The 21,044-nt window shown below is 36.1% G+C and overlaps 1 protein-coding gene across 1 annotated transcript in view; it reads right to left on the minus strand.

Moving 5' to 3' along the window:
* The window catches only part of DDX10 (DEAD-box helicase 10), a 296,714-nt gene that overhangs the window by 97,392 nt on the left and 178,278 nt on the right, over window positions 1–21,044 (minus strand). Inside the window, exons 15-16 of the mRNA XM_027082372.1 lie at window positions 20,539–20,700; window positions 9,804–9,860 (exon numbers count right to left, since the gene is read on the minus strand). Coding sequence (XP_026938173.1) covers window positions 9,804–9,860; window positions 20,539–20,700 — 219 coding nt within the window. The remainder of the gene's footprint in view (window positions 1–9,803; window positions 9,861–20,538; window positions 20,701–21,044) is intronic.

Here is a 21,044-nt window from a genome sequence, read left to right on the forward strand (position 1 = left end):
AATAATGGAGCTGGAGGAATCAGGCTCCCTGACTTCAGACTATACTACAAACCTACAGTAATCAAGACAGTATGGTACTGGCACAAAAACAGAAAGATAGATCAATGGAACAGGATAGAAAGCCCAGAGATAAACCCACGCACATATGGTCACCTTATCTTTGATAAAGGAGGCAGGAATGTACAGTGGAGAAAGGACAGCCTCTTCAATAAGTACTGCTGGGAAAACTGGACAGGACATGTAAAAGTATGAGATTAGATCACTCCCTAACACCATATACAAAAATAAGCTCAAAATGGATTAAAGACCTAAATGTAAGGCCAGAAACTATCCAACTCTTAGAGGAAAACATAGGCAGAACACTCTATGACATAAATCACAGCAAGATGCTTTTTGACCCACCTCCTAGGGAAATGGAAATAAAAACAAAAATAAACAAATGGGACCTAATGAAACTTCAAACGTTTTGCACAGCAAAGGAAACCATAAACAAGATGAAAAGACAACACTCAGAATGGGAGAAAATATTTACAAATGAAGCAACTGACAATGGATTAATCTCCAAATTTTACAAGCAGCTCATGCAGCTCAATAACAAAAAAACAAACAACCCAATCCAAAAAGGGGTAGAAGACCTAAATAGACATTTCTCCAAAGAAGATATACAGATTGCCAACAAACACATGAAAGAATGCTCAACATCATTAATCATTAGAGAAATGCAAATCAAAACTACAATGAGATATCATTTCACACCAGTCAGAATGGCCAGCATCAAGAAATCTAGAAACAATAAATGCTGGAGAGGGTGTGGAGAAAAGGAAACACTCTTGCACTGCTGGTGGGAATGTGAATTGGTACAGCCACTATGGAGAACAGTATGGAGGTTCCTTAAAAAACTACAAATAGAACTACCATATGACCCAGCAATCCCACTACTGGGCATATACCCTGAGAAAACCATAATTCAAAAAGAGTCATGTACCAAAATGTTCATTGAAGCTGTATTTACAATAGCCTGGAGATGGAAACATCCTATGTGTCCATCACCGGATGAATGGATAAAGAAGATGTGGTACATATATACAATGGAATATTACTCAGCCATAAAAGGAAACGAAACTGAGCTATTTGTAATGAGGTGGATAGACCTAGAGTCTGTCAGACAGAGTCAAGTAAGTCAGAAAGAGAAAGACAAATACCATATGCTAACACATATATACAGAATTTAAGAAAAAAAAAATGTCATGAAGAACCTAGGGGTAAGACAGGAATAAAGACACAGACCTACTAGAGAATGGACTTGAGGATATGCGGAGGGGGAAGGGTAAGCTGTGACAAAGCGAGAGAGTGGCATGGACATATATACACTACCGAACGTAAAGTAGATAGCTAGTGGGAAGCAGCCGTATAGCACAGGGAGATCAGCTTGGTGGATTGTTACCATGTAGAAGGGTGGGCTAGGGAGGGTGGGAGGGAGGGAGATGCAAGAGGGAAGAGATATGGTAACATATGTATATGTATAACTGATTCAATTTGTTATAAAGCAGAAACTAACACACCATTGTAAAGCAATTATACTCCAATAAAGATGTTAAAATAATAAATAAAAAATAAAGTAATAAAAAAATAAAAATAAAGGGATCCTGACTGTCTAAGAGTTTACTACATTCTGCTTTAATATTAAGCATCTATAACCTTAATGTAAGTTAATGGGTTTGTTTGAAATTGTGTTCAATAAACAAGATGGGGGAGGAGAGGAGCATCAACTTGGTAAGCCTAGGTATGCTGGGTGCATTCACAGTTTGGCTGAAATTTAAATGCATATGATGCAACTCCACTGTATTCCATGGGCCCAGTTGCTGGATTTCAAGGAGCCTGTACCTGACAAAGCATTAACATGTAAATGTTAACTTTAAGAATAAATATACCTGCATTTCATTGATGTGTTCAATAAATATTTACGAGCATTTACTATGTGCCAGCTATGAAAAATCTCAGTTGCTGCTCAAAAGGAGTTTACAGTCTAGAGATAAGAGAGACAATCACTAAGTATCATGACAAAATAATGTCCAAAAAGTAGAGTAGAGCAGAAAGGAAAAATGTCTAAATCTCCTGAAGAAGGCAGGAAAGGCTTCAAAAAGGAAATGGTGCTAAGAAGTAATGAAGATAGGACATTCTAGGCAGAAGGAAAGTTTGTGTAAAAGTAAATATAGGAGAATGTGACAATTTTAACTGATCTCCATGGGCTGGAAATAATGGTAAATTGTTTCATAATATTTTATTCATAAGAAAAAAACTTGACTACTGGGATTACAGTGAGGTTTTATAGAAACTAGCAGGAAATTAACAATACTCTATATCTGCCAATGGTTATGCAACTATCTGTTCTGTTTCTTTAAGTAACCACTATAACAGGGAACTAACTGGATAAGAAGGGCAATTTTAGGAGAAAGTATTTACTTGCAACTTCTATTTTAGCTTTTAGGGCTCTCAAATGTGAATACTCTTGACCGCCTTGGAAATGAGGGGACAGTATGGCCTTATGCTTAAGGGTCAAGGCTCTTTTAGAGTCCAGTAAAGTAGGGACTTCCCCCGTGGTCCAGTGGGTAAGACTTTGTGCACCCAATGCAGGGGGCCCAGGCTCGATCCCTGGTCGGGGAACTAGATCCCGCATACATGCCGCAACTAAGAGTTCACATGCCGCAACGAAGATCCCACGTGTCACAACTAAGACACGGTGCAGCCAAAATAAATAAATAAATATTAAAAAAAAAAAAGTTCAGTAAAGTAGATTTGAGTCTGGGCTTGCCATATCCTTAGCTCTGTGATCTTGCGGAAGTTGCATAATCTTTCCTCATCTTGGAAATGGCAACAATACCAGTTACCTCATAGCACTGTTTATGAGGATTAAAGAAATAATGTATGTGAAGCCTTTAATTACAGTATTTGTAACAGAGTAGGCAGTCAATGAATGATAGCAGCTACTAGTTACTATTATGCTTTACACTGACCATGAAAGTTATACTCCAAACTAATGTCATTATTACAATTCCTATTTATTCTGGAGGAAAAAAAAATGGGTACTGTTTTTTAAATCTTTTGGTAAGTTTAACATTGATGCTATGGAAACTTTCAATGTTACTTGCGTTACAGTCCTTAGTAAGTGTTGAGATTGTGACTGAGAGTAGTATTAATAACGTCATTTTATTATATTTTTAAATGCGACACCTTAAATAAAATAAATCTAACAAAACTCTAAACTACTTTCAGTGCTCTTTGGTATTTCCTGTATTGTTATAGAGAGGGTTTAAAGCAGAATGAAAAGCACACACAAAACACTCAGAGACCTGGGGTCTAGCCCTATTTTGCTATTAATTAACTGTAAGACACTGGAAGAATCACCTATTCATTAAAGGCCTCCACTTTCTCACCTGTTAAAGAATGATTAGGAATATTACTTTCCTCTTTAAAAGTTTATACTCTTGGGAGAGGTGGGAATGGAGAGTTGCTGTTTAAGGGGCACAGAATTTCAGTCCAGGACTATGAGAGTGTTCTGGAAATGGATAGTGGCAGTTGTTCACAGCAATGTGAATATAATTAATGCTGCCAAACGGTACACATAAAAATTGTTAAAAAATAGTAAATTTTATGATATATTTTACCACTATAAAGAATTTTACAGTCTGTGCTCTGTATCCCTTTAAGTCACTCATTCACGCCCTCATTCATTCAAATTACTAAGTGCTTATTATGAACCAAGCACTGTGATAGGGAATACAAACAACAAGACTTAGAGCTGAGTAGGAAAAATAGACACGTGTCCAAATAAGTGCTATAAACTACTAAATGCTTCATAAAGGAGGCTGGAGTAGGAGTTGCAAAAGCAGGAGTCCATTATATCTGAGAGGGTTGGAAAAATCTTCATAAAAGACCCATAAACTGAGTCTTAAAAGAACAGCATGTATTCACCAACTGGATGATATGCATGACCACAACTGTTCCTTCTCCCATAGTTAACTTTTATTTTTTTATTTTTTATTTTTTTCTTTTTGCGGTACGCGGGCCTCTCACTGTTGTGGCCTCTCCCGTTGCCGAGCACAGGCTCCAGACGCGCAGGCTCAGTGGCCATGGCTCACATGCCCAGCCGCTCCACGGCATGTGGGATCTTCCCAGACTGGGGCACGAACCCGTGTCCCCTGCATCGGCAGGCGGACTCTCAACCACTGAGCCACCAGGGAAGCCCTTTTAACTTTTAAATCTTCATGACTAGAAAAGGACAATTCTCTTACAGTGAACACTGGAAGTAACTCTTAAATAACCCAAGAGGGTTAAAAGTTCGAACCTAGTAATCCCCTTCTTCATTATCACCAAAGAAATAAAGAGAGGGGAAAAAAAATTCAAAAACCACTACATTAATCTCCAAGCAACCAAACCAACACTAGAATTACAATAAAAGCTACTTGGGTTTTCATTGCTAACTCAAATAGATATTAAAGGGAAAAAGCAGGCCTTCTAAAAGACTCAATGTTGTTTATTTAAGAAGTAGAAGGACAGTTTAATGGGTCTTATTACAGCACTAAAATAACGTATTATTTGAATAGTTTGCTTAGAGAAACTGAATGAATTCATTTAGGACACCACTGAATAAGTGATTGTATCAGTGCAGCAAACGGTGCCCTGGAAGAGTTCGGACCCTTCAAATGGGAGAGCAATTTACTTCCAGGGAGCACCTTTGCTTTCACTGGGAATTGGGACTATAAACAAACTTACGTTTCCATTATCTTGTTTTTAATTTTATCAAAAGCTGTTTGGTTTGAAATAAACAATCCTCTAGAGCCCTTGAAATCCTAAACATATTAAGAACAAAGGAAGAGACTAGTTAAATATTTCAGTGTTATAAAATGCCAAAAAAGAAAAAAGGTGGTGGTGGGGGGGCGGGTAGAAGGTTTATATGAAATATATGGAATAAGGAGGTATTTCCCCACAAGTTAAAAAATACTAGTTTGGTGTCAGTCAGTAAAGCACTGCCAAAAGGTAATAAATGCAAAGGCTGAAGACCTAGAAAAGTTGTGAATGACCATTACCAACATTTATCAAGCTCTATTTGTAGCTCTACACGGAGAGATAATCCTTTAGCAGGTAAGCCTGTAGTAAGACATACTTTTTGTTACATATTTTGGCTCAGATCAAGGGGTCACCCAGCAATCGAGACACAGACTGCTTTCCAGTCTTAGTGTAGCGTTCTCTCCTTACTCAAGGTATTTGCTATTAGTAATTTTCTATGAATAGTTGTTAGCCTATGTACCATAGATCAGGGTTGTTTTTTAAAGAAAAAGAAATAGAAATAAAAGAGGTAAAAAGTAACATACAGAAACTGCATGGTGCAATAAGAATAACAGGAAATGAGGATTCAGGGAGCCTGAGTACACACAGTGGTTCTGCCATCAGAGAAGCCAGTGACGATGTTAAGTCATTTACTTGCTTTTAGCTTAATTTATTTGGGTACTTTAAAAATAACAAGTATGAATGCATGTATGTATTTAAGCAGAACCATTATTTCAAACAAAAGTTTCCCTGGAAGCTTCAGTATACATAGAGAAAAAAAGGGGGCTACTCTTATTGAAGACAAAATGGGAGCCTGGAGTCCTGCCCAAATAACCCTCCTGTATCCTGGGGGGATGGGGAGGGGGGGTGGTATACCTCTGCAGAACCCCTAGGCTACTCAATGCACTATTTTTTTTTTTTTTTTTTTTTTTGCGGTACGTGGGCCTCTCACTGTTGTGGCCTCTCCCGCTGCGGAGCACAGGCTCCGGACGCGCAGGCTCAGCGGCCATGGCTCACGGGCCCAGCCGCTCCACGGCATGTGGGATCTTCCCAGACCGGGGCACGAACCCGCGTCCCCTGCATCGGCAGGCGGACTCTCAACCACTGCGCCACCAGGGAAGCCCCATCAATGCACTATTTAAAACTGCTGGAATAGATGAGTGGATGTTTCCATTCTTACATTTCATGGACCAGGAAAAGTTCAAAAAGATTTCAAAAGAACATAATATCAAAAAATAAATTTAGCTTTGCTTTATTAAACTATTGCTAGCCAGAGAAAAAGATATTATAAACCAGTTTTAGGAAACACCTCCAGACCATCTCTCAGGTATATTCAAGTTCTAAAATTATATAACTTCTTCTACTCCTATTGTGAAAGAACTAACCAAAACCACTTTACCTAAAACTATCTCCTAAGACTACTATTCATTAAGTACATTAATAAAGCGCCCCAGAGTCACTAAAATTTTTAAAAGCAATAAAAGAAAACAGAAAGAGAAAATCAAGTTAAAATTTACAGTGGCTACATAACATCAATGTCAAAACATACATCATTTAAATTATTTTCATATAATTTCCCCAACACCTAAAAAATAAAAACTATAAGCATCATCTGTAATATAAAGTCCAAGCAATGCTTAACTTTCCGGTGTTTAAGTGCCTCTGAGCTGTTTCCCACTCTTTGCTCCTTCACACTCAGTGTTCAGTTTTATCAACCACATACTTTATTTCTTTACATTTCTGTAAAATCCTTCCAGCCACCAGAGGTTGGTATAAGCACGTGAGACCATCAAAGTAACATGAGGAAATCTAGCTGGATAATGAGATAAAGCTGTATTTCTAGGATTATGTAACCTCCCTGAATCCAAAAAGCAATGTGGTCTATTCATCATTGCTACGACTACTTTTCAGATCTCAGTTTAAAATTTCTAACTTATAAGAACACACAACATCCCATTAGCTAAGGTAAAAGTCAAATATTCTTTAGCAGTTCAAATATTTCAAGGCTAAGGAAATTTTTGATACCCAAAGACCTCTGTCTCTCAAATCACTAGACATTGGGTACCCTGAAAACTTTCTTAGGAGTTTCAACTTCCTATTTCTCTCCAACTCCTGACACTGCACATAATGTATTCTAGGCAGATCTTAGATCTATGTTTCAACAAAAAGTTGCATCAGCTTTCTGAGAGGTCCATTCCAACTTTATTTTACTGCACTCCAACTTCAAAGCAATTTTTCTTAGGAATACTTACTGTGTATTGGGAAGAGATAACCACCAAGCATCATTTATAAAATTGAGAACTCACAATATCTTTAAACTTTCTCTTTTCTGGCAAATAAAGATAATACTATCAACTTTTATTCTAACACATTTTTCCAATTTTTAAAGCAATACTCTGTGTCTTCTATGTTCCTCCTCCTATAACATGATGTTTGCTAAATGAAGCACAAAACAAGGTAGAAAACTGTTCTGTGAGTCTCCCTTTCTCACACTTCCAGTTTCTGTGCATTGATTTCTTGAAATAGGTATAAATGGGTAAGAAAACACCTCCGGTGCTATAGTAAGTCTGCAAACACCACTTTCTTTCACCACTAAGGTATCTTTTAGGTATAGGTTCAAAGACTGAAGGATGCTCTGGATTGAAGCTGACCAGAAGGCCTCAGAAGACAACAGCCTCAAGTCACACAATGACTATGTTTAGACATATTAAAGAAAAGACAAAGTTTACTCTAAAACTAAGACATATCCATAATTTAAAGCGTGTGTGCGCATACACACACAATTGGAAAACCTGATAATTCATCTCATATATTTCTTTTTAGCTATCACAGAACTCTGGGCCATCACCTCTTTACAGAGTCCCTCCAACATCTTCTAGGTCTGTTTCCAAAGGGGCACCTGAAAAGCTGTAAGAGCCTCTATCCTCTGTCACTTTCATTTGCAAAGAAGCTGGGTGCAAAAAGGTCAGCCCAAGCTAATTCCTTGGCCTCCATGAGTCAGCTTGAATCTGTCACTGCTGTCAGTTCTTGGTGTGCTGAGGAATATTTGAGTCCTGTATACAACTCATCCTCTCATCTCTCTGCTAATATCACTCTTATAAGAGGAAATCCAAAAAAGAGGGAATATGTATATATCTATAGCTGATTCATTTTGCTGTATGGTAGAAACTAACACAACATTGTAAAGCAACTATACTCCAAAAAAAATTAATTAAAAAAAAAAGAGGGCTGCTGTCTCTGAGCACACACAGGGCTGTGAAATGGAGGCAGCTCGACTATTCAGAGCAATACTAAAACACCGCCTCTGTCTATTGAAAGCTCCTGGCTGAGCAGCAAAGCCATGTCAGCTGTTCTTTTCTTTGTTCCCAGTACAGTCCTTAGCACTTATACAGAAATGAGACAACCTCTTGACAAGGAAGTCCTCCTCCTTTCTTAGACATCAGGAAACAAAACACACATGACAAACAGGGGAAGGGGTGTGGAGTGGAGGGATGGGCTTGGCTTGAGAAGTTCACTTTAGAGGTCTACCCCAGTGGCAAAACCTAACTGACAGCCTTTACGGCTTTTCATTTCCCAGCTGGCACAGTATCAGGACCAAATACATACAGCAACTTATAGGGAAATAAAAGAAGAGGCACAAGAGGCAGGCTCAAGGGTGAGAGTAATTTCTTTCTTACAGCTTAAACCACTACAAAAGATGAAGCATACAGTGTCAACAAGTATAAAAAATAAACCAGATTTAGTAATATACACAAATATGCACAAATCACACAAAGGAAATACAGGGTTTTCTTTTGGCTCCAGACTGTATTGATATCTTTCATTTTATAATTTCATGTGCAGAAAGAAATGAGAGCTTCTTAGTAAAATAAAATTATTTATTTTTATGCTGAACATACAATATTCATAAATAACAACTGCTTTCATTAAAGTTAAGATTTCCTTCTTAAATTTAAATTTTTCCCACTGTAGTCCCTGAGATCTCATTTCCATGCCATGACAGTTCACATCTGCATTTTAAAAGCAAATGCGGAATCCACCACCTGATTTAGCAGTTAGGCTGCACACACTGTAGCTCTCGTTTTAGGGCACCTTTGAAGACAAAGTGATATTTAATACTAAATATAAGCAGTCTTTTCATCTTACACTGAAGAGTAATTGCTTCCCACTTCACAACTATAGCATGAGTTATCATCTCTGACTTGCTCTCTAAGTGCTATGGTCAGCATGGAAAAAAATGACAAAGAACATTACGGCTTTACTCAAGGGAGTCGGATCTTTGCTAACTGCTAAGAAGAAATGATGGCTAGTCAGGCATAGCACAATGAGATACAGCATGAGAAATGACATACATTTCTGTGCCCTGGTTTTAGGAAATCATTTCTACTAAATGTCCTCAGAATGCAGAAGCTGAACCTTCCTTGGTGTCAAACACACCAGATAAAAATTTTAGCTGCACATGGATGATGGTGTTTACAATTGTACATATATTTGAAAGAAACTGTACATATACACTTGCTGAAAATTTTTGTTTACAGAATACAGTGAAGGTGGGAGATACAGAGTGCTTTCCCCTAGGTTCTAGGAGTTGAAGCAACCAATACTTTCAGGGTTATCTATTAGCAAGTTGGGTTCACACAGGCTGTCTCTCTAGTCTGAAGATGACATAGAATAAAATCCTATCAGGCCTGGCCCACAGAGTCAACCATCTCCTACACTTAATACAAAACATAATGGAAAAAGATGGTGAGGGTAGGAGGGCAAAGCCCAACAAACAAATAATCTTATGTATTTTTCATCCTGCACCACAGAGGAAACAAATGAATATGAGAAAGCAAATGATACACATACACGGACTTAAATCCAATTCAAATGACATGATGTATAAATAAATATAAATTGCATCTGGAAAAGAAGAGTATTTAAATTCCATTCAATGTTACAAACATTCTTCTCATTAAAATATAAACCCTTACCTTTGCTTGTTTCTTACTGGCTTCTCTTCTGGCTTCCCTTTCTTTCAGTCTTTTCTCCTACAGGAAGAGGGGGAAAATTAATAAGTTTTCATAATCATTAAGTATGTGTCAAACAGATCTGGAATCAAATTACAGTTAGACCATTTACTAGCTGTGCAGTTTTGGGCAACTTATTCGCTACCTCTCATTTTCTCATCTAAGCATGGAGATAACAGGACCACACATTTCATAAAGTTGGTATAAGAACTATATAAAACAACATAAATGCTTGTTAGCACAATGTCTGACATATGACTGGTTCACAGTGTTGGCTATTAAAATAAAAAGGAAGAAATGCAGTAATGATTATTTCCCTTTTCCTCTAAAAGCAGAATTTATAAAGGATATGAAATCCTCATCCTTGGGGTTCTTAGAAAAGTGGCAATATTTTTCTCAAAACAAAAACAATGGAAGATTATTCTTATAAGCACCTTACTTTACTGAATTGTTTTATAATTTCCCCATTAGTTTTCCAATGATCATAAAACAGGCAGAAAATACAGCACTAATGTTTTCAAAATAAGAAAATTAAATATGTATATTAATAAAATTCAAAACAACAAAATGAAGCTAAAGTTGAAAAAAACTTTTGTTTTAAATAAAACACCTCTTTTCCTCTTCAAAAAATAAAGGGTAAAACAATATAGAGGCTAGTCTCAATCCAGAATTCATAGCTAACTATTTTAAATTTAATGAACTACTAGGTCAATGTAAAAAGTGAATAAACAGCAAATAATTCTTTCATGAAACTGCGACCATGATTCACTCTTACATTTAATATCCACTAACATGAGAATTAACAATTTTTTCAGTCTGGACAATCTATCATTATCACTATGCTTCATGCATAGCTTTCTCCAGATTGAAGAACCAATTCTAATACATACTCTAGAGACAGACCTGAGGCTGCTCTGTTGCTCACAGCTCTGAGAAGGACAAGAAACTGCTACAATCCACACTATACACCCTATCTAGGTTTACAGACTTCTTTTTAATAAAGTGAGAACATAAATGTTAAAAGTTTCAAAGGGGGTTAAGTACTAATTAATGCAAAGAGGAAGGGAGTCCAGAGAACTTATAGATTCAGTTTTTATAGCTTCAGATTGCACAGCAGGAAAGCTAAATTCTAAGTGAAACTAACAAAAAATCAAATTCAAATGGCAACTGTTCATGTGTCATACCCCTGAATAATGCATAATGTTAAATTATTCTTTTCTGTGATTATTATTCTTTTTCTACACTAGTTTTGGAGAAAATGGATTACTTTGACTTCCAAATAAAACATACAACTAAAAGAGCATGTAAAACTTAAACAATGTGCAATTATACAGAGAAACATTCTAAAGATTATTTGGAAGTTCCAGGATCAAGGTCAGGAGAAAAGGAAAGATGAAGAATCAAAACTAAGAATGTGTTGTCAAACACATTCTTTTCATTGTCAAAGAGCTTAGTAAGTGAGAGACTGATCTCAAACATGGGTCTCCGTATGCCAAGTCTAGTGCCTTTTTTGGATACATTTAAAAAAAAATTAAAAGTCAGGATTTGGAGAATTTAACAGGTGTGACTTTAATAACAGAAAAAAATAAACTTACTATTTTACCAAGCAGCCAATGAATGCAATAGTTATTAAGATACTATACATGAATTGGTTCTCTAATGAGCTTATGAGTTGTTCTGCCACTAAAGTGAAATAATTTCAGTGTGTCCTCATTTGTGGGAGGAGGAAAAAGTTAATGGATGGCAGTTTGTAAACATCTGCACCCAAATTTTTCACAAAAGTTGGCACCAATTACTGATTCTCTATGAGTATTAGCAGACTACAAAATAAATGAAAGTAGCAAAATAATATTAAAGAAAAAAATTTTAAACCACTGACCATAATTATGCTTAGCTTGAGAGGTGGCTTTAGTTTGTGGATGGATGTATTTGTAATTTTCTCTCTCTTCTCTCTTTCACACATACACAATTTAGTTTCATTTTCCACACAAAGTTTTCATGTATGGAAAGTAAAATTAAGCAGAACAGTATTTTATGTTAGTCTACAAAGATCACAGTAACTTTTTTTTTTTTTTTTGGTACACAGGCCTCTCACTGCTGTGGCCTCTCCCGTTGCGGAGCACAGGCTCCGGACGCGCAGGCCCAGCGGCCATGGCTCACGGGCCCAGCCGCTCCGCAGCATGTGGGATCCTCCCGGACCGGGGCACGAACTCATGTCCCCTGCATCGGCAGGCGGACTCTCAACCACTGCGCCACCAGGGAAGCCCTACAGTAACTTTTGAGTGTTGCACTGCTTAAACTAATTTTAAAACTACAGCTACATAAAATGTCAAATAACTAGAGAGTGACAAAACTTTACTTTTATACATATGTATCTGTTCATTAGCACATTATTGCTATTGTTATTTTCTTACTAACAGTAGAAGCACTGAATTATTAAGGATCAGCAGTGTGCTAAGCATTTTACATATATTTTTAATTCTATGTAACAAAACTTTTGAGGTATTATCATTCCCATCTTATAGATGAAAAAGTTGAAGATCAAAGTGATGAAGTAACTTTCCTGATGTCACACAGCCAGTGTGATAGAGCTGAGACTAAAATTGGGTCTATGGAGTCAACACCACATGGAGTCAACTCCCTCAACTCCAGCACACGTCTATACCTCTTCTCTCCTCCATGAGAAAGTTTACGCAGCTTTGTTAGATGAACAGTTTTTGTTTGTTTGTTTGTTTGTTTTTGCGGTACGCGGGTCTCTCACTGTTGTGGCCTCTCCCGTTGCAGAGCACAGGCTCCGGATGCGCAGGCTCAGCTGCCATGGCTCACGGGCCCAGCCACTCTGCGGCATGTGGGATCTTCCCGGACCGGGGCACGAACCCGTGTCCCCTGCATCGGCAGGCGGACTCTCAACCACTGTGCCACCAGGGAAGCCCAGATGAACAGTTTTTATCTTAACAACATGTTTCAGCCAAATGTTGCATTTCCTTTTATTATTAATAATGGTCGGTTACCGTATGGGTCTTTCATCCTGAGAGCATTTTTTTCCTGATAGCATTTTATGTACACTATTTAATTAATTTTTGCCTGTTTCCTGTCCAGAACAAACAGATAATGAACAACATTTAACAGTCACACAAATTGTTGTTGTATTTATTCAGTAACTGGTCTTCTCCCAACACAACAGAGCATCTGAAAATGGCACTTCAAAGTTCCAAAGAATAACCTCAATATGTTCACATCAGACAAACTCTCTCTAAACAAGTAAACGCAATCTCTCTTTTGGGGCTTTTCATCTAGCCACTTTAATCAGAGCAGAAAAAAAATATTAACAAATTTCTACTACTATTGAACACCAGTATTGACTCATTATAGTCAATGAAGAATATTTTAAACTTCAAAATTTAAATTGGCTATCAGAGTTCACATGTGCATGCAAGTAGAATAATTTTTCCTTTTAAGATTTCTGCCACAAGTCTTAGGTGGATGAGGGATATTCAAAACCTGTAAAATGTGAAATGAACATGACCAGGACATGAAAATGAAGTATAATAAAAAGAACAAACTTTCAATATTGGGTGAAACAAAAAGAAAATTAGAAAACTTCTCTTTCTTATCTTAAAAAGCTATATTAGCACTCTATCTGAAAAGAGGAAAGAGTGAACATTAGTCTTTAAACAGAGGAGAATAGGAAATAGAATTATGGTTATCCAAAATTTGGGAAATGGATATAGGGAACAAAGTACAATTTCTTCTTTTGCTAAGGCAGGAAAAGGGTTCTTTTCTTAAAAGAAGACTATGTGAATCATAAATGCTATAAATGACAAGATATAAAAATAAAAGATTGAATTACAATGACTAGGGGAAAAATATAATTGAATTTTATTAGATTCAGTAACCGAGGTTCCTCACCCCCCACACACACACTTAATTTTAGGTGGTTTAAATGCTTTAAATCCTTTCTTTTCCTATTTCATTTTTTAGGATTGGTACCAAAAGGTATTTTATGCCAACAAAAAGATGGCACAATTTTATGTTTAGTTCTGCCATGCTACAAATGATTAAGTATAAGAAGATCATGAAATTCAATAATAAAAATCAAATTCAAAAGAAAACAGAAAAATTACATTTCAAAGTACAAAATACTCCTTTATAGATGTTACTATATGTCTTTTGGCTTCTCACACACTACAGGTCCTTAGCTTCCAGAAAAGAAAGTACCATGAAATATGAATTTCAACATCAGTCAGGACTATGTATTTAAACCATTTTCATTCCATGGTGCTTGGAAATCTATAGATTTAGAAATCAATATTTTTCAGGAGCTGGTGGAAGCATATAACCTATCTGAATGAGTCTCAAGCAACTGTGTCAGTTTGGTAAGGAATGGAGTTCCCAGCTGTCACATAAAGAAGTAGGGGACATCAATCCTCATTTCAGTATTACAGGAATCTCTTTTTCAGGGAAGAAAACTGGCTCAACAAAAGTGAGTAGAAGAATGATTACAAGGATTTTTGGCCCTGAAGATACCCCCTGCCCTCCAAGAACAAAATCCCAGTAAGCCTAAATCCCTCCTGGGAACGAAGAACACAACAAGGTTCTCTGATCTGTTACCTGTTCTACAGAGTTTCATCTGAACAACATAAAAAATTGGGCTTCCATATATAAATCTATAACAACTACAGTAAGGATATGAAGACAGGGAGAAAAACAAATTTACACAGAAACACCGATTCACTAATCAATTCCTTCAAACATTTGCTGAGCTACTATGTTCCAGGTCCCGTGGTGGGGTCTGGGTATATAGGGATGGGCAAAACAGACACAGCCTAGCTTCCCCACATCTTTGTAGTCTATGACCTAATCTTGTCAGATCCCTGAATTCCACTAGCACCAAACTCTGCCCCTGCTCCTCAACCTCTCCAGCTACTGACCATCAATCTAACCACCACCCCACCTCTCAAACAACATATGGTGTTTTTTTTAAAAAAAAAAATCCACAAAGAACTTAACAATAAAAATAGAAATAATAAACATGTCAAAGACTTGCCACAAAGTGGATAAGACCTATATAATCTTGAGTATTTATCTCGTTTGGATGCTGGATATGAAAAAAGGCCCAAATACTCAGATGTTGGACTGACTATCACAAGATGATATAAGCTCATGAGAATAAGAAGAGACACCTCCCAGGTAGACATCTCTGAATTATAGGCAAAGGTTCTATAGTAATAGGCTGGTTCCTTTTTTATAATAAATACGGTTGTGATGGTAGTAGGAAGGGGACAGGTAGTAGGACGGTTGTACAAGGTGAGAATCTCCTTTCCTCCCTTATAGATAAGCTTTATTCATAAAGTGAATTTTAGAATTAAGTATGGGATACATGTCCCCCCATGATGACATTTCTGACATTAGTAAAATTTCATAAGCTCGTATGAGCTAGACCAGTCTCTGACAATGCCTTAGACGCTTAAATGGCCATACCTACTTAAAAATGGATTATGGTACTAGTAACTATATAGCTATGCAACGAACATTCAGGGAAAGGTAATGTTAGTATGTGGTCCTAAACTAAACTACTAACTACAGTGCTTATTTTATTCTAAATTTATTTGAGACCAATGACCTTGCTCTGGAAACATGAACAATTTCTATTATGTGTCATTCCTTCTTCTTCAAAATCCTCATCCCCAGCTGTCATCCTCTCTACGTTTTGATTCATTGCTTCAGAGTTATCCTGTTGTAAGAGAATGGCTATTGGTATGAGATAGGTAGCAGCTACATAGTTAAAAAGAGTGTGTAGAGAAACAAAGACCATGGTAAGAGTCCCAGGGCTACTATTTGTAAGCTTTTATAAGCTGTGGGGCCTTGGATAAATTACTTGACCCTTTTAAGTCTTAGTTTTATCATCAGTAAAATGAGGTTAACCCACTTATATCAGAAGTTAATTGTTAGCATATAATACGACACATAAAAAATGCTTAGTGCAGGGCCCAGTTAACTAACTGCAACTTGTTACTGTCCTTCTTAATGTTCTTGTTATTATTATTCCTAGCATGCCTGATTACAGCTTCCCTCCTTCTTGATTATCATAATAAATTTATGTTTAAGATACCTGGATTCCATGCCAACTCAATTCTGTGTAAACAACAACAAAACAAAACAGATTTTCTAAAAAGTCCCTTTAATTCTTTCTTAACATTCTAATAATATTCATGCTAGTAGTTAAGTAGAACCCAGAGCAACTTTGCAAACAGTCCAGAGACACATTATGACATGACACCTAAATATACAACCCAAAATGGATAAAGCACTCAAAGCAAATTTCAAAGAAATGAAAGAGAATCTCATAATGAATTGCTTCTCTCCACTCTCAGCTGTTAAAGCAGATATTATCACACTAAACACAAGCTATCTTTCAGAGCTAAGATGATGACATACACCACAAAGCAGATTTTCATTCCATTTAAGTAAAAACCTTTCAATGATATGATCCATGGCCCATCTTTCACAGTTCTGACTGAATTATCAGAAAACACAGTTTCTTAAAAAAAAAAAAGAAAGAAAAAAAAGAAAACACAGTTCCTGTGCAAAAGCAGTACTTTCGCCTTTACAACTTAGTAATTTACTAATGGTTTTATATGTAAAAATATAGCTTTTGCTACAATTTTACTTCTGATAAATAGTTTCAAGAGGTTTAGCAAAGAAAACAGTAACAAGGCCGAATTAAGTATAGTTACTTATAAATTGCCAGGGAAAGAGAAAGACCAGAATGGTCTCAGAAGAAAATGATACTTAATGACTACAATGAAGACTCATGAAGAGAAACAAAGCTATGGACTGGGTGATCCAAAGCAGTTATGCAAGGGCTCCTGAAGTCCCCAGAGCAAGTGGCTAAGTTCCAGCAAGCGGGCAGCTGAGTTCCACTCCCAGTGATGCCATAAACTGTACTGCCTTTATTTTTTCTTTTGCTTTTTTTTCTTGGCTATAAACTGGTTAAAATTCTATAGTTCAGTTTCTAAATCTTTGGGACAAAGATATTTACTTGAGTCACAGTAGAAATTACACAGATTTCAGAATTTGGTAGATGAAAAATGAGTCAAGGACAGGTGTTATAGCATGGAGGAAAAACAGGTGGGAATAAATGAATAGCTGAGACCTACAATACAAAGACTGAGTGCATATTAGAAGCTATGGTGTAAGGCTGTTAATTTTAAACACCAAGAACAAACAACTACTTTCAAACAGAATCATTAAGACTAATGATTATATATATTCACTTACATATAACTTATATATTAACTATCTTATCCTCTTAAACCAAAAATATAATCATGAAATACAATTATTTTAAACATGCCGAAAGATTTCTAAGCTCATAAAAGCTTCTAAAATTGATACATATTTTAAAAAATATAATATGTTTCATAATATGTATCAAATACAGAATTATGTTATAGATTTTATGGAGTTTTCTTTTCATACGTAAAAGTCTTTCAGGCACATTCCTCATTCATAATTTTGTGTTAAGAAAAAAATATGATTTCAAAACCAATAATGTGTTCAGGTAATGTAATTAAAATAAAATAAACTGTGCAGGATTAAGAATATATTTACTTTTTAAGGTAAAATTTTAGTAACCATTGGAAAAATAAGTGAACAAGAAGGAAGCCTTATCATCAAGCACAGAACCCGACGGGTCAGCAGGTAAAAACGACAAATTAAAATTCCATTTTTCAGACAGGAAAGGATCATTTTATTCTCACATCTTACTTATACACACAGAGCCAGAGGATCTCTCTGATCACTTGGTATTAACCCCCATTCTCACTCCCTCATTTTTCAGTATAGGGAAGTGGAATCCAAACTGGTGACTGGTGATCCCCAAATGGACTAGGTAATGCTAGACTCAGGACTCAAATGCAAGTATCCCAACTTGTTATAGCACAACACTCTTTCCACCAAACATTATGCCAAATGTTAAAACTTGCCATTTAATTAAAATATTCCATATGCCTTCTGGGTAGAAATCCGGTCCATTGCAGCTTGGTAAATAACTGATTTGAGCACCTGTATTGTATCTTATGTATGCTATTGTAATAAACATAATAAGTGCTCACAAACATGAAATATTCACTAATTTAATACACAAATACTTATATGTGTTTAAATAATAACTTTACTGATGAAAATACCAAGAAACGAATCATACTTGTGCCAGGTAGCATTTACATTAAAGGTGAATAGAGAGAAGACTATTTTGGTTACTTCTTTGTGCTCTTTTTAGGCTACATAATATTTTCAACCTCCAATATAGAAAGTATGCCATGGGCCACCTTGTGCAGTATATACTTATTTTATATAAAACAACAAGCTTTGACTTGTTTTAAAAAGACCTTATACCTATTTTAGTTATAGAGAACTGGTTCAAAACCAGTAGCATGGAAAGTTCTTGCGATTTCTCTCACAATTGTGTCAGCCCCAAACTGCTCTGTTCAACCTTGCTGTGAGACAATCACAGTGATAGTTTTAAAATCATATGCTATGTTTTAACAATGGTACAAAGAAAATGATTTACATAAAATCTCAAAAATAAGTGAAAATGAAATAGTATAGAACAACCTACAGTATACTACCTTTCATGTGACAAAAGGAGAAAGCAAGAATATGTATTTCTATTTACTAGTCTTTGCATAAAGAAACTATAAGGATACATTAATAATTAATAAAAAGTTACCTCTGGGGTGGAGGGATGAACAAAAATGACAGGTATGGGCAGAAGCAAGACTTCTGAATGTTAACTTTTTTATCCCTCTTGATTTTGGAAAAATGTAAAGATATTATTCATTTCAAAAATTTTAATGTAAAAAAATTGGGGCACAAAAAGCTTCTGTGCAGTGAGAGAATGTCCATAGTTAACTATGATTTAACTATAATAATCTTCCTGAGGATAGAGGAACCCATGTATTTTAAACATTCCATCTTCACTGCCTAAGGCAGAGCCTAGCACACAAACACTGTGTAACAAATATACAACAGTCAATTTGAAATTAAGTTCCTAAATTTTTCAGAAACAATATTCTACAACCTGGATACAGTAGTAACTTCCACACATTGGGAAAAGGGGTGAAAGGGAAGATAAGGAAGGGGAAGCAGGTTGGGGGGGATGGGGGGGCTTTATTTTATGTAAATCTTCCATATTTCTTTTACTGCTGGCTACAATTTAAAGGTAAAATGTTCTTATGTTGGATACATACTCTAAGAAGACTATAAGCAGAAACACGGCAAGCTGCTGACACTTAAAAATAATTTTAGTAACAAATTATTAACACCAAATTTCCATTTAAAGTACTGTACTAAAAGCAGCAATACAGGAAATGTTTAGTTCTCTCAATAACATAAGTATCCCAAAACTGTAACCAGTATATTTCAGGTTCATTTGTTCTCCATATTTCTGGAACGTTTTTCCCACCATTCGTTTCCATCCTTGAAAGTTATCTTCAATATCTACGTTTTCTTATTTATTAAATGCTACTGGGAAGCTGTATCATATCTTAAAGAAATGAGAACTGCTGCTCTATTAAAAAAAAAAGTTTACTGGGTTATTAAATAGTAACAAGGTCAAACAGGAGTCAAAAACTATGAGAACCCTCCTCAGGATACGGTTAATAATGTTCACATCCAAAGGCTTAAAATTTTTTTCGTACAGAACCTAATATTGGGATGGCCAAAAAGTTTGTTCTGGTTCTTCTGTAACATCTTATAGAAAAACTGGAACGAACATTTTGGCCAGCCCAACATTATAGCAGTGATTCTTGCATATGATACTGTGTTACCCTGAGATCATTCATTGTCTCAAGGGCATGCTGCAGAAACTTCTTAAAAAATGTAAATCTGTTTTAGTTCATTAACTGATTCATTTATCTAGTGTAACGTCCACTTTTATGTAGTGTGAAAGGACAGTAATATAATGAGTGACCAGAATGGAGTAACCCTTTCTGTTTCAATGATAACTGAAAACTGCCAAGTTTAAGGCCAATGCCTTAAAGGGCATATGCCTAAGTAGAAGCACTCCCTCTCACAAGGTTTCCTTATTTTTTTTCTTAATGTAGTAAATTTAAGCTAATATCTATTACCAAGTAATTGCTTATGGAAAGAAATTTAACTATTAAGTTGAAACTGGAAACAACACTAATGTTGCTTAAATGGGTGAAACATGAAACAAACTGTGCTTCATCCACACCACGGAACACTACTCAGTAACAGAAAGAATGGGGTGTTGAGTGAAAAAAACCAATCTTAAAAGGCTACATGCTACACAGTTTCATTTATATAACATTCCTGAAATGACAAAGTTATAGAAATGGAGCACACAGGATCTGTCTCTATTACTTCTAACTACTACATGTGCAACTACAATTATCTCCAAATTAAAACTTTATTTGAAAAAAAATCACTATAATTTGGGTCACCTCAACCAAAAGCAGATTCAGGTGACATTCTCAGAAACTAGTTAATATACAAAGACTCCACGAGCAGAAGGGAAAAGAAGGACTAGAGAAAACAACAAAATAGCTACAGAAAAATAAGGTTAAAGAAAACAATAAAGTAACTTAGTTACTAAAGAATATCTAATGAACATGTACATATATTTAGGACATATTAAATTTCACTCAGTATTAATTCAAGATGGAAAGCTTACCCGATGCTTTGCCTTAATTTTCTTCCTATATTCTTCTTTGTCAAATTTGTCCTCTTCTTGAAGCCTTTCCTTTGCTTTATCTAAGTTGATACCACCAGCATTGTCCTCTTCCTCAGTATCCTTGGAGATAGACTTCTGCACTTGTGGCCACTGCTGAACCAACTGCAGAGAGGAAAAAGGTGAGTATGGGGTAGGAGACAAGGAATAGTAACAGAACACCACTTTCCTTTGTATAATGATACATACTTTCTGCCTTACAACCTACATTTCTTAAACTTTCTAACAAGCTTTATAATAAAAGTGAGCAAGTCACGGAAAAGACTTTCCCAGTCAGGATAAAGTAATGCTTCCATAACTCATGAGAGCAGGATTAAAGGAAATTTTCATTAAATAATTTGGAGGAGAAGGTAGTTGCTTCAACATCATTTCAATGTTCTTAGTATGCTATACTCCACCAACTCAGCTCCAAATGACCCGCACAGGGCGGTGGCCAGGCTGGCCACAGT

This window comes from Aethalodelphis obliquidens, unplaced genomic scaffold, assembly GCF_003676395.1.
Source record: "Aethalodelphis obliquidens isolate GAN/ISIS:26980383/991018 unplaced genomic scaffold, ASM367639v1 scaffold46, whole genome shotgun sequence".
Classification (NCBI taxonomy): domain Eukaryota; kingdom Metazoa; phylum Chordata; class Mammalia; order Artiodactyla; family Delphinidae; genus Aethalodelphis; species Aethalodelphis obliquidens.